At 42.2% G+C, this 20,545-nt stretch overlaps 2 protein-coding genes across 3 annotated transcripts; one reads left to right on the forward strand and one right to left on the reverse strand.

Moving 5' to 3' along the window:
* The first annotated feature begins 9,071 nt into the window (after window positions 1–9,071).
* On the forward strand, window positions 9,072–12,492 carry LOC120023322 (RILP-like protein 2). Its single transcript, XM_038967368.1, has 4 exons — window positions 9,072–9,553; window positions 9,778–9,929; window positions 11,485–11,610; window positions 12,061–12,492. The coding sequence occupies exons 1-4, from the start codon at window positions 9,149–9,151 to the stop codon at window positions 12,080–12,082; spliced, it is 705 nt and encodes a 234-aa protein (XP_038823296.1). The 5' UTR covers window positions 9,072–9,148; the 3' UTR covers window positions 12,083–12,492.
* Window positions 12,040–20,539, reverse strand: kmt5ab (lysine methyltransferase 5Ab). Of its 2 annotated transcripts, XM_038967217.1 has the most exons (8): window positions 20,385–20,537; window positions 19,748–19,848; window positions 19,457–19,607; window positions 16,129–16,327; window positions 15,895–15,982; window positions 14,912–14,971; window positions 14,636–14,826; window positions 12,040–14,173 (listed from the first exon to the last, which is right to left on the reverse strand). In XM_038967217.1, exons 1-8 carry the CDS (start codon window positions 20,392–20,394, stop codon window positions 13,963–13,965), a joined length of 1,011 nt encoding a protein of 336 aa, XP_038823145.1. In that variant the 5' UTR covers window positions 20,395–20,537; the 3' UTR covers window positions 12,040–13,962. The 2 variants fall into 2 exon arrangements, with proteins under 2 accessions (XP_038823145.1, XP_038823221.1); XM_038967293.1 differs by lacking the exon at window positions 14,636–14,826 and having other exon boundaries at window positions 12,040–13,193; window positions 20,385–20,539.
* Window positions 20,540–20,545: the final 6 nt, after the last annotated feature.

Here is a 20,545-nt window from a genome sequence, read left to right on the forward strand (position 1 = left end):
GACTAATCTGGACGCTTATAAGAAATCCCGCTATGCCCTCAGATGAACCATCAAACAAGCAAAGCGTCAATACCAGATTAAGATTGAATCCTACTACACCGGCTCTGACGCTCGTCGGATGTGGCAGGGCTTGAAAGCTATTACCGACTACAAAGGGAAACCCAGACATGAGCTGCCCAGTGACGCGAGACTACCAGATGAGCTAAAAGCCTTTTATGCTCGCTTCGAGGCAAGCAACACTGAAGCATGCACGAGAGCACCAGCTGTTCTGGATGACTGTGTGATAATGCTCTCGGTAGCTGATGTGAACAAAACCTTTAAACAGGCCAACATTCACAAAGCCGCTGGGCCAGACGGATTACCAAGACGTGTACTCAAAGCATGTGCAGACCAACTGTCAAGTGTCTTCACTGACATTTTCAACCTCTCCCTGATCGCATCTGTAATACCTTCATATTTCAAGCAGACCACCATAGTCCCTGTGCCCAAGATAAGCGAAGGTAACCTGCCGAAATGTTTACCACCCCGTGGCACTCACGTCAGTAACCATGAAGTGCTTTGAAAGGCTGGTCATGGCTCACATAAACAGCATCCACCCGGACACCCTAGACCCACTCCAACTCGCATACCGCCCCAACAGATACACAGATGACGCAATCTCAATCGCACTCCACACCGCCCCTTCTCACCTGGACAAAAGGAACACCTATGTGAGAATGCTGTTCATCGACTACAGCTCAACATTCAACACCATAGTGCCCTCAAAGCTCATCACTAAGTTAAGGACTCTGGGACTAAACACCTCCATCTGCAACTGGATACTGGACTTCCTGACGGGCCACCCCGGGTGGTAAGAGTAGGCAACAACATGTCTGCCACGCTTATCCTTAACACTGGTGCCCCTCAGGGGTGTGTACTTAGTCCCCTCTTGTATTCCCTGTTCACCCATGACTGCGTGGCCAAACACGACTCCAACACCATCATTAAGTTTGCTGACGACACAACAGTGGTAGGCCTGATCACCGACAATGATGAGATGGTCTATAGGGAGGTGGTCAGAGAACTGTCAGTGTGGTGCCAGGACAACAACCTCTCCCTCAATGTGACAAGACAAAGGAGCTGATCGTGGACTACAGGAAAAGGTGGGCCGAACAGGCCCCCATTAACATCGACGGGGCTGTCGTGGAGCGGGTCGAGAGTTTCAAGTTCCTTGGTGTCCACATCACCAACGAACTATCATGGTCCAAACAGGGCAGGACAAAACCTTTTCCCCCTCAGGAGACTGAAAAGATTTGCCATGGGCCCCCAGATCCTCAAAAGGTTCTACAGCTGCACCATCGAGAGCATCCTGACCGGTTGCATCACTGCCTGGTATGGCAACTGCTCAGCATCTGACCGTAAGGCGCTACAGAGGGAAGTGTGAACGGCCCAGTACATCACTGGGGCCAAGCTTCCTGCCATCCAGAACCTATATAATAGGCATGACAGAGGAAAGCCCATAAAATTGTCAGAGACTCCAGTCACCCAAGTTATAGACTGTTTTCTCTGCTACCGCACGGCAAGCGTTACCGGAGCGCCAAGTCTAGGACCAAAAGGCTCCTCAACAGCTTCTACCTACCTAGGTGTCTAGCTAGACTGTAAACTCTCCTTCCAGACTCATATTAAGCATCTCCAATCCAAAATAAAATCTAGAATCGGCTTCCTATTTCGCAACAAAGCCACCTTCACTCACGCTGTCAAACATACCCTCGTAAAACTGACTATCCTACCGATCCTCGACTTCGGCGTTGTCATTTACAAAATAGCCTCCAACACTCTACTCAGCAAACTGGATGCAGTCTATCACAATGCCATCCGTTTTGTCACCAAAGCCCCATATACCACCCACCACTGCGACCTGTATGCTCTCGTCAGCTGGCCCTCGCTACCTATTCGTCGCCAGACCCACTGGCTCCAGGTCATCTATAAGTCTTTGCTAGGTAAAGCTCCGCCTTATCTCAGCTCACTGGTCACCATAACAACACCCACCCGTAGCACGCGCTCCAGCAGGTATATCTCACTGGTCATCCCTAAAGCCAACACCTCCTTTGGCCGCCTTTCCTTCCAGTTCTCTGCTGCCAATGTCTGGAACGAATTGCAAAAATCGCTGAAGTTGGAGACTTATATCTCCCTCACTAACTTTAAGCATCAGCTATCCGAGCAGCTTACCGATCGCTGCAGCTGTACACAGCCCATCTGTAAATAGCCCAGCCAACTATCTACCTCATGTCTATATTGTTTTTATTTACTTTTTTCTCTTTTGCACAACAGTATTTCTACTTCAAATCAAATCAAATGTATTTATATAGCCCTTACATCAGCTGATATATCAAAGTGCTGTACAGAAACCCAGCATAAAACCACAAACAGCAAGCAATGCAGGTGTAGAAGGACGGTGGCTAGGAAAAACTGCCTAGAAAGGCCAAAACCTAGGAAGAAACCTAGAGAGGAACCAGGCTATGAGGGGTGGCCAGTCCTCTTCTGGCTGTGCCGAGTGGAGATTATAACAGAACATGGCCAAGACGTTCAAATGTTCATAAATGACCAGCATGGTCAAATAATAATAATCACAGTAGTTGTCGAGGGTGCAACAAGTCAGCACCTCAGGAGTAAATGTCAGTTGGCTTTTCATAGCCAATCATTGAGAGTATCTCTACCGCTCCTGCTGTCTCTAAAGAGTTGAAAACAGCAGGTCTGGGACAGGTAGCACATCCGGTGAACAGGTCAGGGTTCCATAGCCGCAGGCAGAACAGTTGAAACTGGAGCAGCAGCACGGCCAGGTGGACTGGGAACAGCAAGGAGTCATCATGCCAGGTAGTCCTGAGGCATGGTCCTAGGGCTCAGGTCCTCCGAGAGAGAGAAAGAAAGAGAGAATTAGAGAGAGCATACTTAAATTCACACAGGACACCGGATAAGACAGGAGAAATACTCCAGATATAACAGACTGACCCTAGCCCCCCGACACATAAACTACTGCAGCATAAATACTGGAGGCTGAGACAGGAGGGGTCAGGAGACACTGTGGCCCCACCATCTGCACATCTATCACTCCAGTGTTCATTTTCTAAATTGTAATTACTTCGCTACTACGGCTTATTTATTGCCTTACCTCCTTACTCCATTTGCACACATTGTATATATATTTTTCTATTGTGTTATTGACTGTACTTTTGTTTATACCACGTGTAACTCTGTGTTGTTGTTTATTGTCGCACTGCTTTGCTTTATCTTGGCCAGGTCGCAGTTGTAAATGAGAACTTGTTGTCAACTGGCCTACCTGGTTAAATAAAGTTGAAAATAAAAAATATATAATTTAAGTGATTGTGTTAGCTGTGTTGTTGTTGGCTAGCTCCTCTGAACAACAGTGCCCTGACGAGAGAGCACATTTTCGATGCCAGGCGAAATCGCACCTCATTAGCTCATTGTTAATGGATGCATCCAAATAAATGCTAAAACAAATGCAAATACAGCTGCTGTTTGACGTGACTTTAAGTTACACATAGTTGGCTAGCTAGCAAGTGATAGAGATTTGCGTCAGTTCAAATCTGGCATCAGGACAAAATGTGATTCATAGTCACCGAATATATTTTAAGTATTTTAATTAAACTCAAACGATAAATGGTAAATGCAATTTTCGTATATACGGGTTCACTGGATCTCCGCGCAGGGTAGATCAGAGAACTGTGGAATGTACTCAAAATAGTAGTTTTATACTATGACCCTTTCATTCTCAACTCGTCCAGTTGGCCTATCATAGTAGAGGTTTAGCATGGTTCATACTCTTGCTCCTCCTTTGTGGGCCCCCAAACTTGTCCAAGCCCCTTGGCGTTTTCCTTCTCCACATCTGGTTGTTGGGTAGAGCAGCTCCATCTTGTGTCCCCCTCGACCATTCACTGAAACAGTTCCTAATATGGTATTGTCCAGTATTCTAAACTCCTGGTTGGTCTAGAGAGATGCACCCCTCCCCTCTCCAGACTGTCCACAGCTTTTATGGCCTGTGGTGGTCAATCCTTACCCACCTTCACACACACCCCTCTATATTGTGTGTGTGTGTGCAATAAAACATCATTCACCTTTAACCAATATGCTAACAGCCTATAGTGCATAAACATAAATCCTAACACAAGCAAGGGATAAAAACATTACCAGCCAGTTAGACAATATTTAGAATGAACGACTGGGAAGCATCCATAGATACAGAATAAAAAGACTGAACCACTGGGTCACATCCGTAGATACAGAACAAAAAGACTGAACGTCTGGGTCGTGTCTCTGGCAACCGAACCGATAGAGCTAACCAGCCGGCTTGGGTAGCAACCCTAGATTTGTGTCGGGACTATATCTTGTGGAAGGATGAAATAGTATGAATAAATTCATCATAATAACATTTTTTATGAAAATATGTAAATCATTATTTGAATATGTTGGTAACCCATTGTATAAAAGTTACAATGCCCTTGAAGCCGGTGTTTGGAAGATATATTGGCACAGTTTGCTGGCCCGCCACAACATCCCTGACAATATATCCTCCAAACACCGGCTTCCCGGGCATTAGGGTACTATGGGGCGAGACAGTTCCATTTTTCAACAGTTCCTCTGGCTGCTACTAGTCTTGATCAACTACAAATTGTATCTGTTTCATCAATATTTTTTAAAACATTCCATCAAAACAATTTAGTGGTAAATTGATCACATTTTTTGTAATTTAGAAAAAGTTTTAGATATAACAAATGAAGTTAGATCAATTGTTTTTTATATATACATGTAGGGTTGCCTTAAGATTATTCATCCACTTGTTTAGAGAGAAAATTTTTGTTTTTTAGTAAAGTAGTAATATGTTAGGCTAGTATGTTGGGGGCAAGATGCCCCCACTCCAATGGCATCTCGCCCCTTTATGGTTGATCATTTGTTTCTAGATGTAATTTAGGCACTGGCTAGCCCAGTTAGCTAACTAGTAACCTCACTAGCAGAAAGTATGAAGTTAAATAAATGCTAGCCAGCTAGTTAGCATTAGCTAATGTCTGCTAGCATAGTTTACTAGCCCCCAGTTAGCAGGGTTAGTATTAGGATTAGGGTTCAGAGTTAGAATGGGGGTCAGGGTTAGGATTAGAATACGGGTTAGGGTTAGAATAGCGGTTAGGATTAGAATAGGGTTAGGTTAGGGTCAGAAGGGTGTAGAGTTAGGTTAGGGTCAGAATAGGTGTTAGGGTTAGATTAGGGGTCAATTCTCCACCAATTCTCAACCATTCTCCAACATTGGCCATCAGACTGTTAAACAGCCATCACTAACATTGAGTGGCTGCTGCCAACATACTAACTCAAATCTCTAGCCACTTTAATAATTAAAAATTGGATGTAATAAATGTATCACTAGTCACTTTAAACAATGCCACTTTATATGTTTACATACCTTACATTACTCATCTCATATGTATATACTGTACTCTATACCATCTACTACATCTTGCCTATGCCGTTCGGCCATCGCTCATCCATATATTTATATGTACATATTCTTATTCATTCCTTACACTTGTGTGTATAAGGTAGTTGTTGTGAAATTGTTAGATTACTTGTTAGATATTACTGCATATTACTGCATGCTAACCATGTGTATGTGACCAATAAAATTTGATTTGATTACTAAAATACATTTCATTTTTTATTTTCAGATGAGAGTTTACAAGAAATTATGATTCTGGTGGCTATTTTCATTTTTTATTTAACCTTTATTTAACTAGGCAAGTCAGTTAAGAACAAATTCTTATTTACAATGAAGGCCTACCAAAAGGCAAAAGGCCTCCTGGGATTAAAAATAAACAAATAAAATATAAATATAGGACAAAACACACATCATGACAAGAGAGACAACACAACACTACATAAAGAGAGACCTAAAACAACATAGCAAGGCAGCATCACATGGCAACACAGCATAGTAGCAACACAACATGGTAGCAGCACAAAACATGGTACATGGCTATGGTAAAGATGTGCTTCGTTATACCTTGAATGCTATTGAAAATGGGCAGGGCCTTAAGGCAGCTGCCCGTGATTTTAATGTGCCACCCAAAACCCTGAGGCGCCACCGGAACAAGCAGGACAAAACCCCAGGTCACAGCCATTTGGGTGGGTTACCAGTCTTCACTGGCTCTTTCGGTTGTAACCTGGTGAGCCATATCCAAAAAATGGAAAGAGCACTTTTCGGACTTACATCATGGGATGTCCACACCCAACAATGGTGTTTCCATCAAACTGACTTGTTGCCGATAAAAATCAGTGCGTGATGACGTAGTTCACACATTTTATTTTTTTTGCTTACATTTTAATGTACCAAATACAAATCAAAAGTTCAATGTGTTTATATCGCATTTTCAACTCTACCAATAGTTTTGTCACAAAAACTGTTGTGTTAAATAGCACATGTCTACTCTGGTCTTGGTACATGAGCTCTAGCCAACAGTTTGCAGATACAGTGCGGGTAGGCTAGTCTACATGATGAGATTATTATGGATAATATTTGTATTTTCCAAACGGCAGTCGTGCAACAATCATGTCACCAGAATAAGACCCTCGATATTTATTGGAAAAGAGCATCAAGCTCATCACCATGCACTTTCACCACCCTGTTAAATTATTCATAATCTATTTAATCTGTAGTTTAAGAGGAGGACCATACGCCATATCATCGAGTGACTCCAAATGTACTTCGATATGATGGTTATTATATCAATATTTGTGCATAAAAGGCGTTTCCACCACAATTTCTTGCATTTTGCACTTAATTTTACCAACACAAAAAGATGCTACTATGTCGAACGAACATATTTTGTGTGTGCATTTATAAAATTGTACCGAAACTTCCTGTTTCCATCACAGCTGTCGTTGTATTTTATTGTTATACTGTATGACTACTCGCATAAAAACTGTGGATGGAAACGTGGTTACTGACCAGTAAAACAAACTTCGTTTCCACAATGCTTGCTTGGAGTGAACCTGGATGAAGTTTCAGCACCCTTCTGTGACATGACATTTTTCAACTATCATAATCATTTCATGAAGGTAAATAAAAAAGTATTGTAAAGTTCATGAAGGGGAGACAAATTACCTCACTCCACAAACAAATTGTGATGGATGATAATGATTATTTGAGTAGCTTACTTCGTCTTGGTCTGGCTCGCCTACCTCGCCAACCTGAGTGTTGTAAAGAAGTCACATTACACCACAACTCTGAATAGTAATTTCACTTATGTCACCGTCTGTGCTTCTTTGGACAGGATATTCACTGCAGTAATGCCGATGGTAGCAGCAGGGTTGATTGCAGACGAGCCAACGTTACAGCCAATCAGAATATTATGTCCTTTGTATGAACTTTAATTGTATTTTCTCAACATTTTTGATGTCATTGTTCTTGAGCCAAGCACCTCCACTGTACCAAAGCACAGTACCTCATGTAATCTCAAATGCAATACTTCCTTGTGATCATGTTTGCATGATGTGTGGTGGGAGTATTCTTATTGGCTGATAATGTGTAGATCTTAATTCAGATCTTTAATCAGCTCATCATAATAAATGCCATGATCATTAATATTTTCACCTCCTTTGCCAATATACTAATCAAGCAACTCACTATTACTACCTCCATCTTCCATTCATTTTAGAAGGCCACATGTGCCACAAGCCACAAATCCACATGCATGATGTCCTCCCTGGAGAACTCATTGTTATCACTTCATGAACAATCTTAAGTGTAACCAAAGTATTGCTATTGATCTCAGTAGTAGTATTGGCATGGCTAGGACATTTATTGGCAGGGTGTAACCTGAGTTTTTAATTTCTCTCATTGCACCTCTCCAGGTTCAGCATCTTCTCCGGAGACATGAGGCGACCAGAGGAGGTGCCAGATATGTGGAAGAGAGGAGATTATTTGCACACGAAGCAGGCTCAGGAGGCACTGAAGCATCCATTAGCTGGGACCTATAATGTCCCGTGCTGGTGGTCTCCAAGTACAAACAGTACAGGAATGGGCTTGTGGTCCGTGCACCATCAATTGTCATGGGAGTCCTTGCACCAACAATTGTCATGGGAATGTCCAACAGCCAGTTACCACCAGAGGGTGTAGGGGAGCGCCAGAGGGTGAATTATTGGAGTACTGGTTGAATACAGTACCAAAAATATGTGCTCAGGCTGGGATAGTCAGATGACTCATATTCAGGGCGTATTTGACAGGAGAGCTTGGTGTTTTGAGGCCTAAAGTGAGTAAGATGAACCTATGAAGAAAGTCATAAAAAGCATTATGCCAAGTGGGATTGTCAGGACAAAGTTGTCCTGATGGGACAATGAGAGATTCATTCTGGAGAGAAGAATGTGCTATCTGAGATATCCTGTGCCTTTTCAATAAATATTTTGTTGTACAGATATGGTGCTTTATACTAGCAGTAAGTAGACTGTATTACAAGCTGGCATATTGTTGACTACCTGTGATGTGAATATGATCAGAAGCTATTTTTTCAATAGATATGGTTTTCAACCCAGTTTTCAATGTTTGCTCAATTTTCGACACTCAAACATATAGAATTGCAGTGTTTTTAATGTGATGTGACTATGATCAAAGGCTATTTTTTCCAATAGATATTGTTTTCAACCTGTTCTCAGTGTTTGCTCAATTGTTGGACACTCAAACATAAAATTGCACAATGTTTTAATGCCTGTCAGTTCTAGCATATTTGTTTGCCTTGTTAATTCTGATGATTTTATCGCTGCTTTTTCAGGGATCCCTTCAAGCTTTCTGATGCCCACAAGGCCCCCTGGTTGACGGAATGTCAATCTAACTTCAGACATTGAAGTTCCAAGTACAAAGTTGAAAATAACGGGGAAACATCACGTGCTGTTTAGCCGATTATGCGCATGGCTTCACGGTCGCCATGGAAACGTTGCTCTCTTGTTACAAGCGGCGGAACAGGCTATCACTATTGGCTTATTTGTATGTCACTATACTCTGGTCAACCATTGAACATTTTCAAAGAGGATGGTCCATTCAGTTACTAACTTGAAGTGGCTACTGTAGCTCGCATGGAACTACATTTATTACAGCTCATACGTTTATTATATGTTAAATGTCATAACGGTGGATTTGAGAAATCGGTCCCACCGGTTGAGAAAAGATATTCGTGTTTCTTTCAACCCAATTCGGTGCGTTTTTGGAACACGAGAAATGGAAGAGTTGAACGAGTCCAAGTCCTCACCCGCTTCTGCGTTCGAGAAGGACGCATTTGGGCTGACAGTGGAAGATGTTTATGACATTTCATACGTCATTGGCAGAGATTTGTTGAAAATAATTAATACAGGCGAGGAAGTCTCAGATTTGCAATACAAAATTGTTCGTGTTTTGGAGATGTTTGAAACGTTAGTGAATAAGCACAACCTATCGCTGGAGGAGTTGAAAATGGAACGAGACAACTTGAAAAGTGAACTGGATAGAATCGTGAGAGAAAGTTCTGTCGGTCAGAAAGAGGTGAGTTTGATGTTTTCAGACCAGGAATTTTTAACAGTTGTGGACAGAATCGATACATTTAATTTCCCATAACGTGGTCATGTCTAACTGGACTAGGTTCTGTCAGGGTATGTAAAGGTTGTTTTACGTTTCACTGGGTTGCTATACACTCTACTTTGCAACACACAGTTGTGTGGACTCCTTTTTGTTATGAGTTTATCCCTTTAATCAATACCTTCTCTCAGCAAACACTAGGACCAAACAAACTGGTGGTAGACATGAAAGATCCCAACAGACCACGCTTCACAATGCAGGAGCTGAAGGAGGTGCTTCAGGAGAGGAACCAGCTCAAGGCACAGCTATTGGTGGCCCAGGAAGAGTTGCAGCTCTACAAGAGGTAGAATACAGAGCCAGACCTGACCAGTCCCCCCAACCAACATTTACACATATTTAAAGGGGAACTCTGTCTAAGAAGTGCCTAAACCTCTGAATGTTTGTGGTATCTTAATCAATTAGGCTTCCTGAATTTACACTGAACAAAAAAATGCAATATGCAACAATTTCAAGATTTTACTTAGTTACAGTTCATATAAGGAAATCAGTCAATTAAATTATTTAGGCCCCACTCCTCTTCAATGGCTGTGGGAAGTTGCTGGATTTTGGCGGGAACTGGAATACGCTGTCGTACACGTCGATACAAAGAATCACAAACATGCTCAATCTGTGACATGTCTGGTGAGTATGCAGGTCATGGAAGAACCGGGACATTTTCAGCTTCTAGAAATTGTGTACAGATCTGTGTGACATGGGGCGATGCATCATCATGCTGAAACATGAGGTGATGGCGGCGGATGAATGGCACGACAATGGGCCTCAGGATCTCGTCACGGTATCTCTGTGCATTCAAATTGCCATCAATAAAATGCAATTGTGTTCATTGTCCGTAGCTTATGCCTGCCAATACCATAACCCCATTGCCACCATGGGGCAGTCTGTTCACAACGTAGACATCAGCAAACCACTCGCCCACATGACGCCATACATGCTGTCTGCCACCTGCCCGGTACAGTTGAAACCGGGATTAATCCGTAAAGATTACACTTCTCCAGCATGCCAGTGGCCATCGAAGGTGAGCATTTATCCACTGAAGTCGGTTACGACGGTGAACTGCAGTCAGGTCAAGACGCTGGTGAGGACAATGAGCACGCAGATGAGCATCCTTGAAACAATTTGACAGTTTGTGCAGAAATTCTTCGGTTGTACAAACCCAGTTGTCAGCTGTCCAGGTGGCTGGTCTCAGACAATCCTGCAGGTGAAGAAGCCAGATGTGGAGGTCCTGGGCTGGCATGGTTACATTTGGGCTGCGGTTGCGAGGCTGGTTGGACGCACTGACAAATTCTCTAAAACAACATTGGAGGCGGCTTATGGTAGTGAAATTAACATTCAATTCTCTGGCAACAGCTCTGGTGGACATTCCTGCAATCAGCATGCCATTTGCATGCTCCCTCAACTTGAGACACTTGTGGCACTGTGTTGTGTAACAAAACTGCACATTTTAGTGGCCTTTTGTTCCCAGCACAAGGTTCACCTGTGTAATGATCATGCTGTCTAATCAGCTTCTTGATATGCCACACTTGGTAGGTGGATGGATTATCTTGGCAAAGGAGAAATGCTCACTAATAGGGATTTAAACAAATTGAGAGAAATAAGCTTTTAGTGCGTGCAGAACATTTCTGGGATCTTTTATTTCAGCACTTTACATGTTTCATTTATATTTTTGTTCAGTGCATGTTCGCTGACAGAATGTAATTACTGTCAGTAGATTTGCTGTTTTCCTCAGGGGAGAGGCACTTTGAGATAGTCCAACACTAATTCAGAGAAGTTTAGGTAGTTAGACAAATTCCCTAAATTTGCTGCTGTTCCCCTTTTAATGAAGTGCTCTGTTCTTGCAGTGGGATGCACTCACAGGGCAAGCATGCCATGGTAAAGGCTGACCTGGAATTTCCATCCCCTTCGGTTCCTGACACAACAGATGAGACTAAAGAGGAACCAAAAGAGGAAAATACCATCAGAAAGCTGTAAGCAATGAGCTTTTTTCACAAATGAACGTTGCATAACAATTTAACATCCATAGTGAAGTGTGTGAAAAGCATGTAGTTTGAAGAGGTTGATTTACACTCTGAAAAAACATTAAGTATTTCAGAGACATTCATCATGGTATCACAGGATGGACAACCAGGGGTAGTTTGTTCTCACAGTCCATCTCTGCCTTATAATGACCTGCTTGTGACCGGCTGGCTGTTTGTGCTGATGCTGTGTGATTGAATGAAGAGAGAAAGCAGATGTAACTGTTGCTGACCACTTCGAGGCCAGCTTGGCTGTTGTGGTCAGCATTGTTATGGTCTGCACTCCCCCTTCACCTCCTTTGTAAAGACCAGTAGCTTCTAGGAACCTAAATTGTGTTGGCAAAAAAAGATTGCAGAGCAAGCTTTCTCAAATGCATTCTGAACTAATGTCTTTATTTGTAGGTTTTCATTCAGGCGGAAATGAGGACAACCAGTGTGAGAAGGACCTAAAGCATTAATACTAACGATAAACCAAACATTTTTATGCACACTTTTCCCCCCTATGCTTTCTTTGTATTAGAATAATTTTACATTTTTTTATGAATTAATGGCAATTTTAAACTCTAGAACAATTACGTCTTTTAAAAGTATCTCGGCATTGTTTTTATAGATTTGTGTCATGTCATTAATAGTTAAGGGAAAATTCCTATTTCTGCACTATAGGTAGATAACATGGTAGATGCACGCCAAACTCATGTTTCCTTGAACTTTGTACAAAAATGAGCTGTAACAGGATTCCTTTTTGGTTGAACATTCATCACTATTTGGCTCAAACTCTGGATGAACAGATGGAACCTTGCAAAGACCAACATTCAAGCCGGGGGGTTACAACAGTAGAGACAGGACCTCCAAGACTACATGAGCACCCTACTGCCATTGGAATGTTTTAGCAAATAGTTTATTTTTTAAATGTACACTGAGTATACAAAACATTAACACCTGCTCTTACCACGAGACTGACCAGGTGAAAGCTATGATCCCTTATAGGTGTCACTTGTTAAATCCACTTAATCAGTGTAGATTAAGGGGAGGAGACAGGTTAAAGGATTTTAAGCCTTGAGACATGGATTGTGTATGGGTACCATTCAGAGAGTGACTGGGCAAGACCATTACCGTTGAACGGTGTACGGTATTAGGTGCCAAGCACACCAGTTTGTGTCAAAGAATTGCAACGCTGCTAGGTTTTTTCCCACTCAACAATTTCTCATGTATATCAAGAATGGTCCACCACCGAAAGGACATCCAGCCAACTTGACAACTGTGGGAAGCATTGGAGTCAATGTGCCAGCACACCTGTGGAACGCTTGACACCATGTAGAGTTTATGACATGACAAATTTAGTCTTTTCTGAGGGCAGGTGGGGAGGGGGGCACCACAAGGTATAAGAGCCTATATAAAAAGTGTTCACCCCGAATTTTTTTTAATGCAAGTTCTGGACATTTTCTTTGCTTTTTACTGAGTGATTGAACATAACTTTTATACTAGCGCAAAGGGCTTTTGAACTCTACCATTTGACCTCTCAAACAATAGAGCACCTGTAAATAAAACCATTTAAAAATATTACTGTTAGAAAATCACACCAAATATATTTAATCTGTTGCACGTTGTGAAATACTCATACAAGGATGCTGGACTGTTGCACGTCTGAATATTTATAAGCTTGCCTTTCTATGCTTTGCAAACTGAGCTTCCATGCTAGCCAGATTTATGAAAATATTTGTCTATGTACACAGTTCATTTATGCTCAAAAAGAGCAACTTACATTGTATTCAAAATTCATTAGGATGTTTCACCCATTGCAACAAAAGCTACATTTTCAAATCAAGTATAAGCTGTTCTCCCCGAAGCCAGGACAGCATTGACGCTCATATGAAAATTGTTGCGTCAACTAGAACCATACCTAGCTTGATAAATGAATCACTTATATAAAAGCAACGTAAAAACAATAGCTAGTATGTTAAAAAATATATTTCACACGTCATGGACACACTGGCCTAAATATGTATAAAAACTCCATCCAAATCCAGCAATAAATTCATAGTTTTAAAAACAAATTTAACCCATGTGCAATCTTAAAAGGTTGTCCTCCACCTTGTTCATACTGCCACTGTTTTGCCCAAAAGTAAAGCTTGAAAAAGCAGAAGACAGAAAAACATCAGGCGCACTTAATTTTTCTCACCGGAAAGCAGTTTGCACCTTAGGGCCAATGGAATGGATTTTTAAAAAACAAAAAGAGAACAGGTTCTCTTTTTGAAGAAATTAATGCACCTAGTCATTCTCTTGAGAGAATACTCTGGTGGCACATCAGTATTTGAGCCATGGGTGAGCACATATTGATTCCTTGCTACGGTCTCCGTAGTCATAAACCAGCTCTTCCTCTGCCACAATGTCCCTGGAAGCCACCAGTATGAGATGAGGTATTCCATCCATGTCATGGAGCTTGGTCTGGCAGTTGCCATTTTTACTGTGGTTTAGCAGCCTTCCCAGGCGAGTTGATTCTTTTGTAGCATCAACACTGTAAAGGAAATGAAAGATTTGAAAACATCCATGAGCTAGCTGACAATATTGTGGCAATACGTACACTGAGTATACAAAAACATTAACACCTGCTCTTTCCATGACACCAGGTGAAAGCCATGATCCCTTATTGATGTCACTTGTTAAATCTACTTCAAAAATCATTATATATATATATATTTTTTAAACCCTCTGTGTAGAAAGGGAGGAGACCGGTTGAAGAAGGATTTTTAAGCCTTGAGACATGGATTGTCATCTACATGCCATTCGGAGGGTGAATGGGCAAGACAAGATTTAAGTGCCTTTGAATGGGGTAGGGTAGTAGGTGCCAGGCACACCATTTGTGTGTGTGTGGGAGTGCAACTCAATATTAGGAAGGTGTTTCTAATGTTTGGTGTACTCCGTGTATGTCAGGGTTACTTAATATAAACTGAAAATTAAGTTTGTGTAGATGACTTACCAGTAGGTTTTGCTGAGATAGTGAAAATAGTACATGTAGCAGCCAGTCCCAGGGTCTTGGGCATACAGAGCCTCTCTCTTCTTGGCATCAGTCAGATGCAACAAGTCACCATGATACTCAATTACAAATTGACCCTTCTTGAAACATCTGACGGCAAACACTCCTCTTCCCTTCCCCTCTATATGTTTTACCTATTGGGGTTTAAGTAGGTAAAAATCAAATTCCAGGTTCAGATGATCAGGGTCAGTAAAATATGACTTTCATTTCAAAACCAACCTGCAGTCCTTCTTCAACTCCTTGTTTTATCAGGTCATCAAGATGTCGGTGTTCTTCGTTCTGTTGGCAGAGTGTGGTTTTTAATGAGTAATTATAGTGACTCAATAAATATTGAGGCTGTCAAACAATACAGATATGTTTTTAATTGACTCTGTAGTTTGAAATTGCTCAAATTAGACCCTAAAGAAAGATTTGTCCATTTTAAAAAGCAGCGCATTGTGTTGCTCGCGAGTGGCACAGCGGTTCAAGACACTGCATCTCAGTGTAAGCCAAGGCATCACTACAGTCCCTGGTTCGAATCCAGGCTGTATCACATCCGGCCGTGATTGGGACTCCCATAGGGCGGCGCACAATGGCTCCGCGTCGTCCAGGTTTAGCCAGTGATTGTAAATAGGAATTTGTTCATAACTGACTTGCCTAGTTAAATAAAGGTTACATTTACAGGCATACTATGCTTTGATTGTAAAGGAAGGATCAATGTTCTTGAAGTTTAACACTTGCGTGAACACAAGTACTCTAAGCTTCAGGCGTTCTAAATTATCCTCTCCCAAGTTCGAATTGGAGGGTTTACGATAAGAAAAAACATTTAAACCTGTCCAACAATTATGAATTCCACAGAAGACAATCCCTGATCAGCCAGGTCTGAGTTCATGTATGTAATACAGCTATTAGATGTAGCCTAGGCTACTTATTCATAACCATGTTCTTCAACATTAACTAGTTCAAGCTGCTACTACTAGAATTGAGAGCATTTGCTTAAATCCTGACCTGAGAATTACATTTTTTCATTTTTTTTTTTTTAAAACTAAAAACCACCACACACTAGATGAATGGATGTCCTGTTCTGATTAAAATCATTGTAGGAAGTTTAGCGTTCAAGAGGCATCCATCTACTACACATTATTCAATTCTGAGCAATACTTTTTTGTGGGGGTAGTATGGGTGATCCTGAAGCACAACTCACTTTGGCATTATATACTGACCTTCAATTCAGCTTTGCTTTTTCTGGAACTCTGTCTAATCGGATAATAATCTGTGACCTTCCTGTTTTGGGCAGCACTGCCTTGTGCTCTGGATGAAAAGAGAATACATTAATCCATTCTGAAACAAGCGTATGCGCCAATGGTCAGATGATCTGGTCATGAAGTGCTGGCCTGACCAACAAATACTGTCCTCCATTTAAACAAATATTTTATTGACGTGTCAGCACTACTTACTTTTTGACTTTTTGACTAGCTCCCCCCTTAGATTTGGGCATGGGGACATCTGGCGCAAGCCCTGGGTTGGGGTGCGATTTAGGATCCTCCTTGATCTTCAAGGTAGTTGTTTCTCTGGGTCGAAGAGCCAAGCAGGTCCTCACTTTATTCTCCTCTTGCCGAGACACGCCAGCTTGAGACTTAACTTGATTCTGTCTCACTGAATAGAATAGTTGGGAATGAAGCAATGTACATCAGACCTGGTTTCATAAGCAAAATATACTGCCTAAATAAACAATTAGTTGTGTCATAAGACATAGGTCAGTGGACACTGCTGCTATGCACACACAGGAAATTATTCTGAAGGTCACTTAACTTCGATCTCCTGACTATCAAAGAATTTAGAGGTAAACAAAACATATGGAGCGAAATCGTTGCATGGCTCGAGGCCCTGGGTATGAACTGGGTCCTGGACTTCCTGATGGGCTGCCGCTCAGGTGGTGAAGGTAGGCAACAGCACCACTACACTGATCCTCATCACAGGGGCCCCACAAGGGTGCATACTCCACCCCCTCCTGTACACCCATGACTGCGTGGCCACGCACGACGTCTCCAACTCAATCATCAAGTTTGCAGACGACACAGTGGTAGGCCTTATTACCAACAACGACGGTGAAGTCCCTGGCAGAGTGGTGCCATGAAAATAACCTCTCCCTCAACAAAACAGCTGATTGTGGACTTCAGGAGACAGCACGTGGCCATCGACGTGGCTGCAGTGGAGAAGGTGAAAAGCTTCAAGTTCCTCAGCGTACACATCACTGACAATCTGAAATGGTCCACCCAGACAGGGTGGTGAAGGTGCAACAGCAGCCCATAAGACCCACAAACTTTTACAGATGCATAATTGAGAGCATCCTGTCCGGCTGCATCACCGCTTGGTACGGCAGCTGCACCGTCTGCAACCACCGGGTGGTGCGGTCTGCCCAACGCACCACTAGGGGCACACTGCCTGCCCTCCAGGACGACAACTACAGCACCCGCTGTCACAGGAAGGCCAAGAAGATCAAGGACCTCAGCCACCCAAGCCATAGCCTGTTCACCCCGCTACAATCCAGAAGGCTAGATCAGTACACATGCAGCAAAGCTGGAACCGAGACACTGAAAAACAGCTTCTCTCTCAAGGCCATTAGACTGTTAAAGTCACCACTAGTTGGCCCCTGCCCTGAACTTCTGTCACTAGACGACTACCACCCGGTTACACTACCATGCACAGTAAAGGCTGTTGCCCTATGTACATAGTCATGGAACACTGGTCACATTAAATAATGCTTACGGTACACACTGTTTTACCCACTTCATATTTATATACTGTATTCTAGTCAAGGCCCATCCTATAACTACCGCTGTACATATACTACATATTCTAGCCCTATAGTCTATTCATTCCATCACACGACCAAAAGTATGTGGACACCTGCTCGAACATCTCATTCCAAAATCATGGGCATTCAATTTTTTTATTTAACCAGGTAGGCCAGTTGAGAACAAGTTCTCATTTACAACTGCGATCTGGCCAAGATAAAGCAAAGCAACACAACAAAAGTTAAACCTACAGTCAATAACACAATAGAAAAAAAATCTATGTACAGTGTGTGCAAATGTATTAAAAGTAGGGAGGTACGGCAATAAATAGGCCAGATGCAAAATAATAACAATTTAGCATTAACACTGGAGTGAGACACTGGGGTGCAAAAGAGCAAGAAAATAAATAATGTGGTGATGAGGTAGTTGGGTGTGCTATTTACAGATTGGCGGTGTACAGGTACAGTGACCGGTAAGCTGCTCTGACAGCTGATGCTTAAAGCTAGAGGGAGATATGTTTCCAGCTTAAGTGATTTTTGCAATTCGTTCCAGTCATTGGCAGCAGAGAACTGGAAGGAAAGGCGGCCAAAGTAAGTGTTAATATGGAGTTGGTCCCCCCGTTTCTGCTATAACAGCCTCAACTCTTCTGGGAAGGCTTTCCACTAAATGTTGGAACATTTTAGTGGGGACTTGCTTCCATTCAACCACAAGAGCATTAGTGAGGTCAGGCACAGATGTTGAGTGGTTAGGCCTGGCTTGCAGTCGGCATTCCAATTCATCACAAAGTTGTTCGATGGGGTTGAGGTCTGGGCTCTGTGCAGGCCAGTCAAGTTCTTCCACACCAATTTCGACAAACCATTTCTGTATGGACCTCACTTTTTGCACGGGGGCATTAGCAAGCCTAGCCTGAACCTTGAAAAACAGCCCCAGACCATTATTCCTCCTCCACCAAACTTTAGTTGGCACAATGCATTGGGGAAGGTAGCGTTCTCCTGGCATCCGCCAAACCCAGATTCGTCCGTTGGACTGCGAGATGGTGAAGCGTGATTCATCACTCCAGAGAAAGCGTTTCCACTATTCCAGAGTTCAATGGCGTCGAGCTTTACACCACTCCAACCGACACTTGGCATTGATCATGGTGATCTTAGGCTGTGTACGGCTGCTCGGCCACACAAACCCATTTCATGAAGCCCCCGACAAGCAGTTATTGTGCAGATGTTGCGTCCAGAGTTAGTTTGGAACTCAGTGAGTGTTGCAACCGAGGACAGATGATTATTTTACGTGCTTCAGCACTAGGTGGTCCCACTCTGTGAGCTTGTGTGGCCTACCACTATGAGTCTGAGCAGTTGTTGCTCCTAGACGTTTCCACTTCACAATAACAGCACTTACAGTTGACCGGACTGACTTGTTGGAAAGGTGGCATCCTATGATGGTGCCACATTGAAAGTCACTGAGCTCTTCAGTAAGGCATTCTACTGCCAATATTTGTCTATGGAGATTGCATGACTCAATTTTAAACACCTGTCAGCAACAGGTTTGGCTGAAATGCCCAAATCCACTAATTTGAAGTGGTGTCCACATACTTTTGTATATAGTGTAGCAGAAAGGGGGGGGGCAATACCAAATTTAAGGCCCATGATTTTTGAATGAGATGTTTGATGAACAGGTGTCCACATACTTTTGGTCATGTAGTGCATACACACACTGCTCGTTCTAATATTTATATTTCTTAATTCCATACTTTTACATGTGTGTATTAAGATATTACTGCACTGTTCAAGCTAGGAACACAAAACAAGCATTTTGCTATACCCGCAATAACATCTGCTAAATACGTATACGCGAGCAAGACAATTTTATTTGACATCTGGTGGGTTTTTAAGGTCTTATTTCAGACGATAATCAATATTGTATGGTTTAGAAAACGAGATGGTAAAAGTCCATTGTCATTATTGGTGGTGGATGGGAAAAACAAATGGTGGGTTACCTTTCCCTTGCTTTGATTTCTCAGTTTGTAGAGTCAATTTCTCAGGCACATTTTCCTCTTGGCTGAGAGAACTTGAGTTGTTGCAGAGAGGAGATTTATGTTTGCTGGGACTCCGAAGACTTGGTAAAGTGCTCTGACCATTACCTGCATCCTGCAACACATTAATGTTTCCATAATGGGTGAATGTATGCAACATGCACTGGTGTAACTTAGCTAGCTAACACCTGAAAAGTATTGATGACCAATACCAGCCTGTATTAGTGCTATATTTCCAACACAATAACAAGTTACCCCATTCAATTCTGGTTTATTTTCCTTTGTCTCCTTTTCGACTTGTTTGGGCTGAAGGGTTCCCTCGGGTCCCTTGTAGGTGGTCAGCATTTTTTTCTTCCCTTTGAAGGCAAACATGTCAGGAGGTTAGCTAGGTTGACCTTGATATAGCATACCATATCCAAGGTTTATTTTAGCTAGCTAGTTAGTCCCCAAAAATTGGGGACAAATAAACAAGTCGGGCACGAGAGCAGAGCACATAAATACAAAAGCCACCATACAGAAAAATATTAATAAAATGAGGACAGATCGCATTTCATCATACATCAAATATTATTTGTACTGTACAATGCACTGTTACTAGTTATGTAATTTGAGGCAATTTAGTAAAAACTACAAATTAATCGTTACTTGACTGAAGCCTTGAAATCTGGGCATCTTTGAAAATGTACATTTATGAATATATATCTCAAATGTAGCTTGTCAATTTTATCAAAATAAAAAAACATTTAACGTCTCTCTCTAGTTTACTTTTGTCAAATTAGAGACGCAACGTGCTACGACTGTACTAAGTAACGTTAACGTCTTTGGCTAGATACAGTAACGTTGGATAACTAACTAAGTTAACTTCCTCAAAACTCCCTGTTTCGCTACTTACCTTTCGCCATTTCAAATCTCCAACAACTAGACAGTATATGCACGAATTTGCGTTATAGGTTTTGCAGTGTTCCTCGTTACGCTAGCTAGAAAACAAACGCATAACCAGAAACCGACTAACCAAGTCACCACCACGCACTGTGCCCACAATAACAACTATTT

This window comes from Salvelinus namaycush, chromosome 1 (genome assembly GCF_016432855.1).
Source record: "Salvelinus namaycush isolate Seneca chromosome 1, SaNama_1.0, whole genome shotgun sequence".
Taxonomy (NCBI): domain Eukaryota; kingdom Metazoa; phylum Chordata; class Actinopteri; order Salmoniformes; family Salmonidae; genus Salvelinus; species Salvelinus namaycush.

Bases quoted from the DNA above. Each gene is read 5' to 3' on its own strand.
- LOC120023322 (XM_038967368.1), top strand. From the start codon at position 9,149: ATGTTAAATGTCATAACGGTGGATTTGAGAAATCGGTCCCACCGGTTG. The intron at 9,930-11,484 runs GTAGAATACAGA...CTGTTCTTGCAG, and splicing joins GAGTTGCAGCTCTACAAGAG to TGGGATGCACTCACAGGGCA. The intron at 11,611-12,060 runs GTAAGCAATGAG...CTTTATTTGTAG, and splicing joins GAAAATACCATCAGAAAGCT to GTTTTCATTCAGGCGGAAAT.
- kmt5ab (XM_038967217.1), bottom strand. The intron at 14,972-15,894 runs GTCAGTATATAA...CTCTGCCAACAG, and splicing joins AAAGCAAAGCTGAATTGAAG to AACGAAGAACACCGACATCT. The intron at 14,827-14,911 runs GTTGGTTTTGAA...AAACCCCAATAG, and splicing joins GAGTTGAAGAAGGACTGCAG to GTAAAACATATAGAGGGGAA.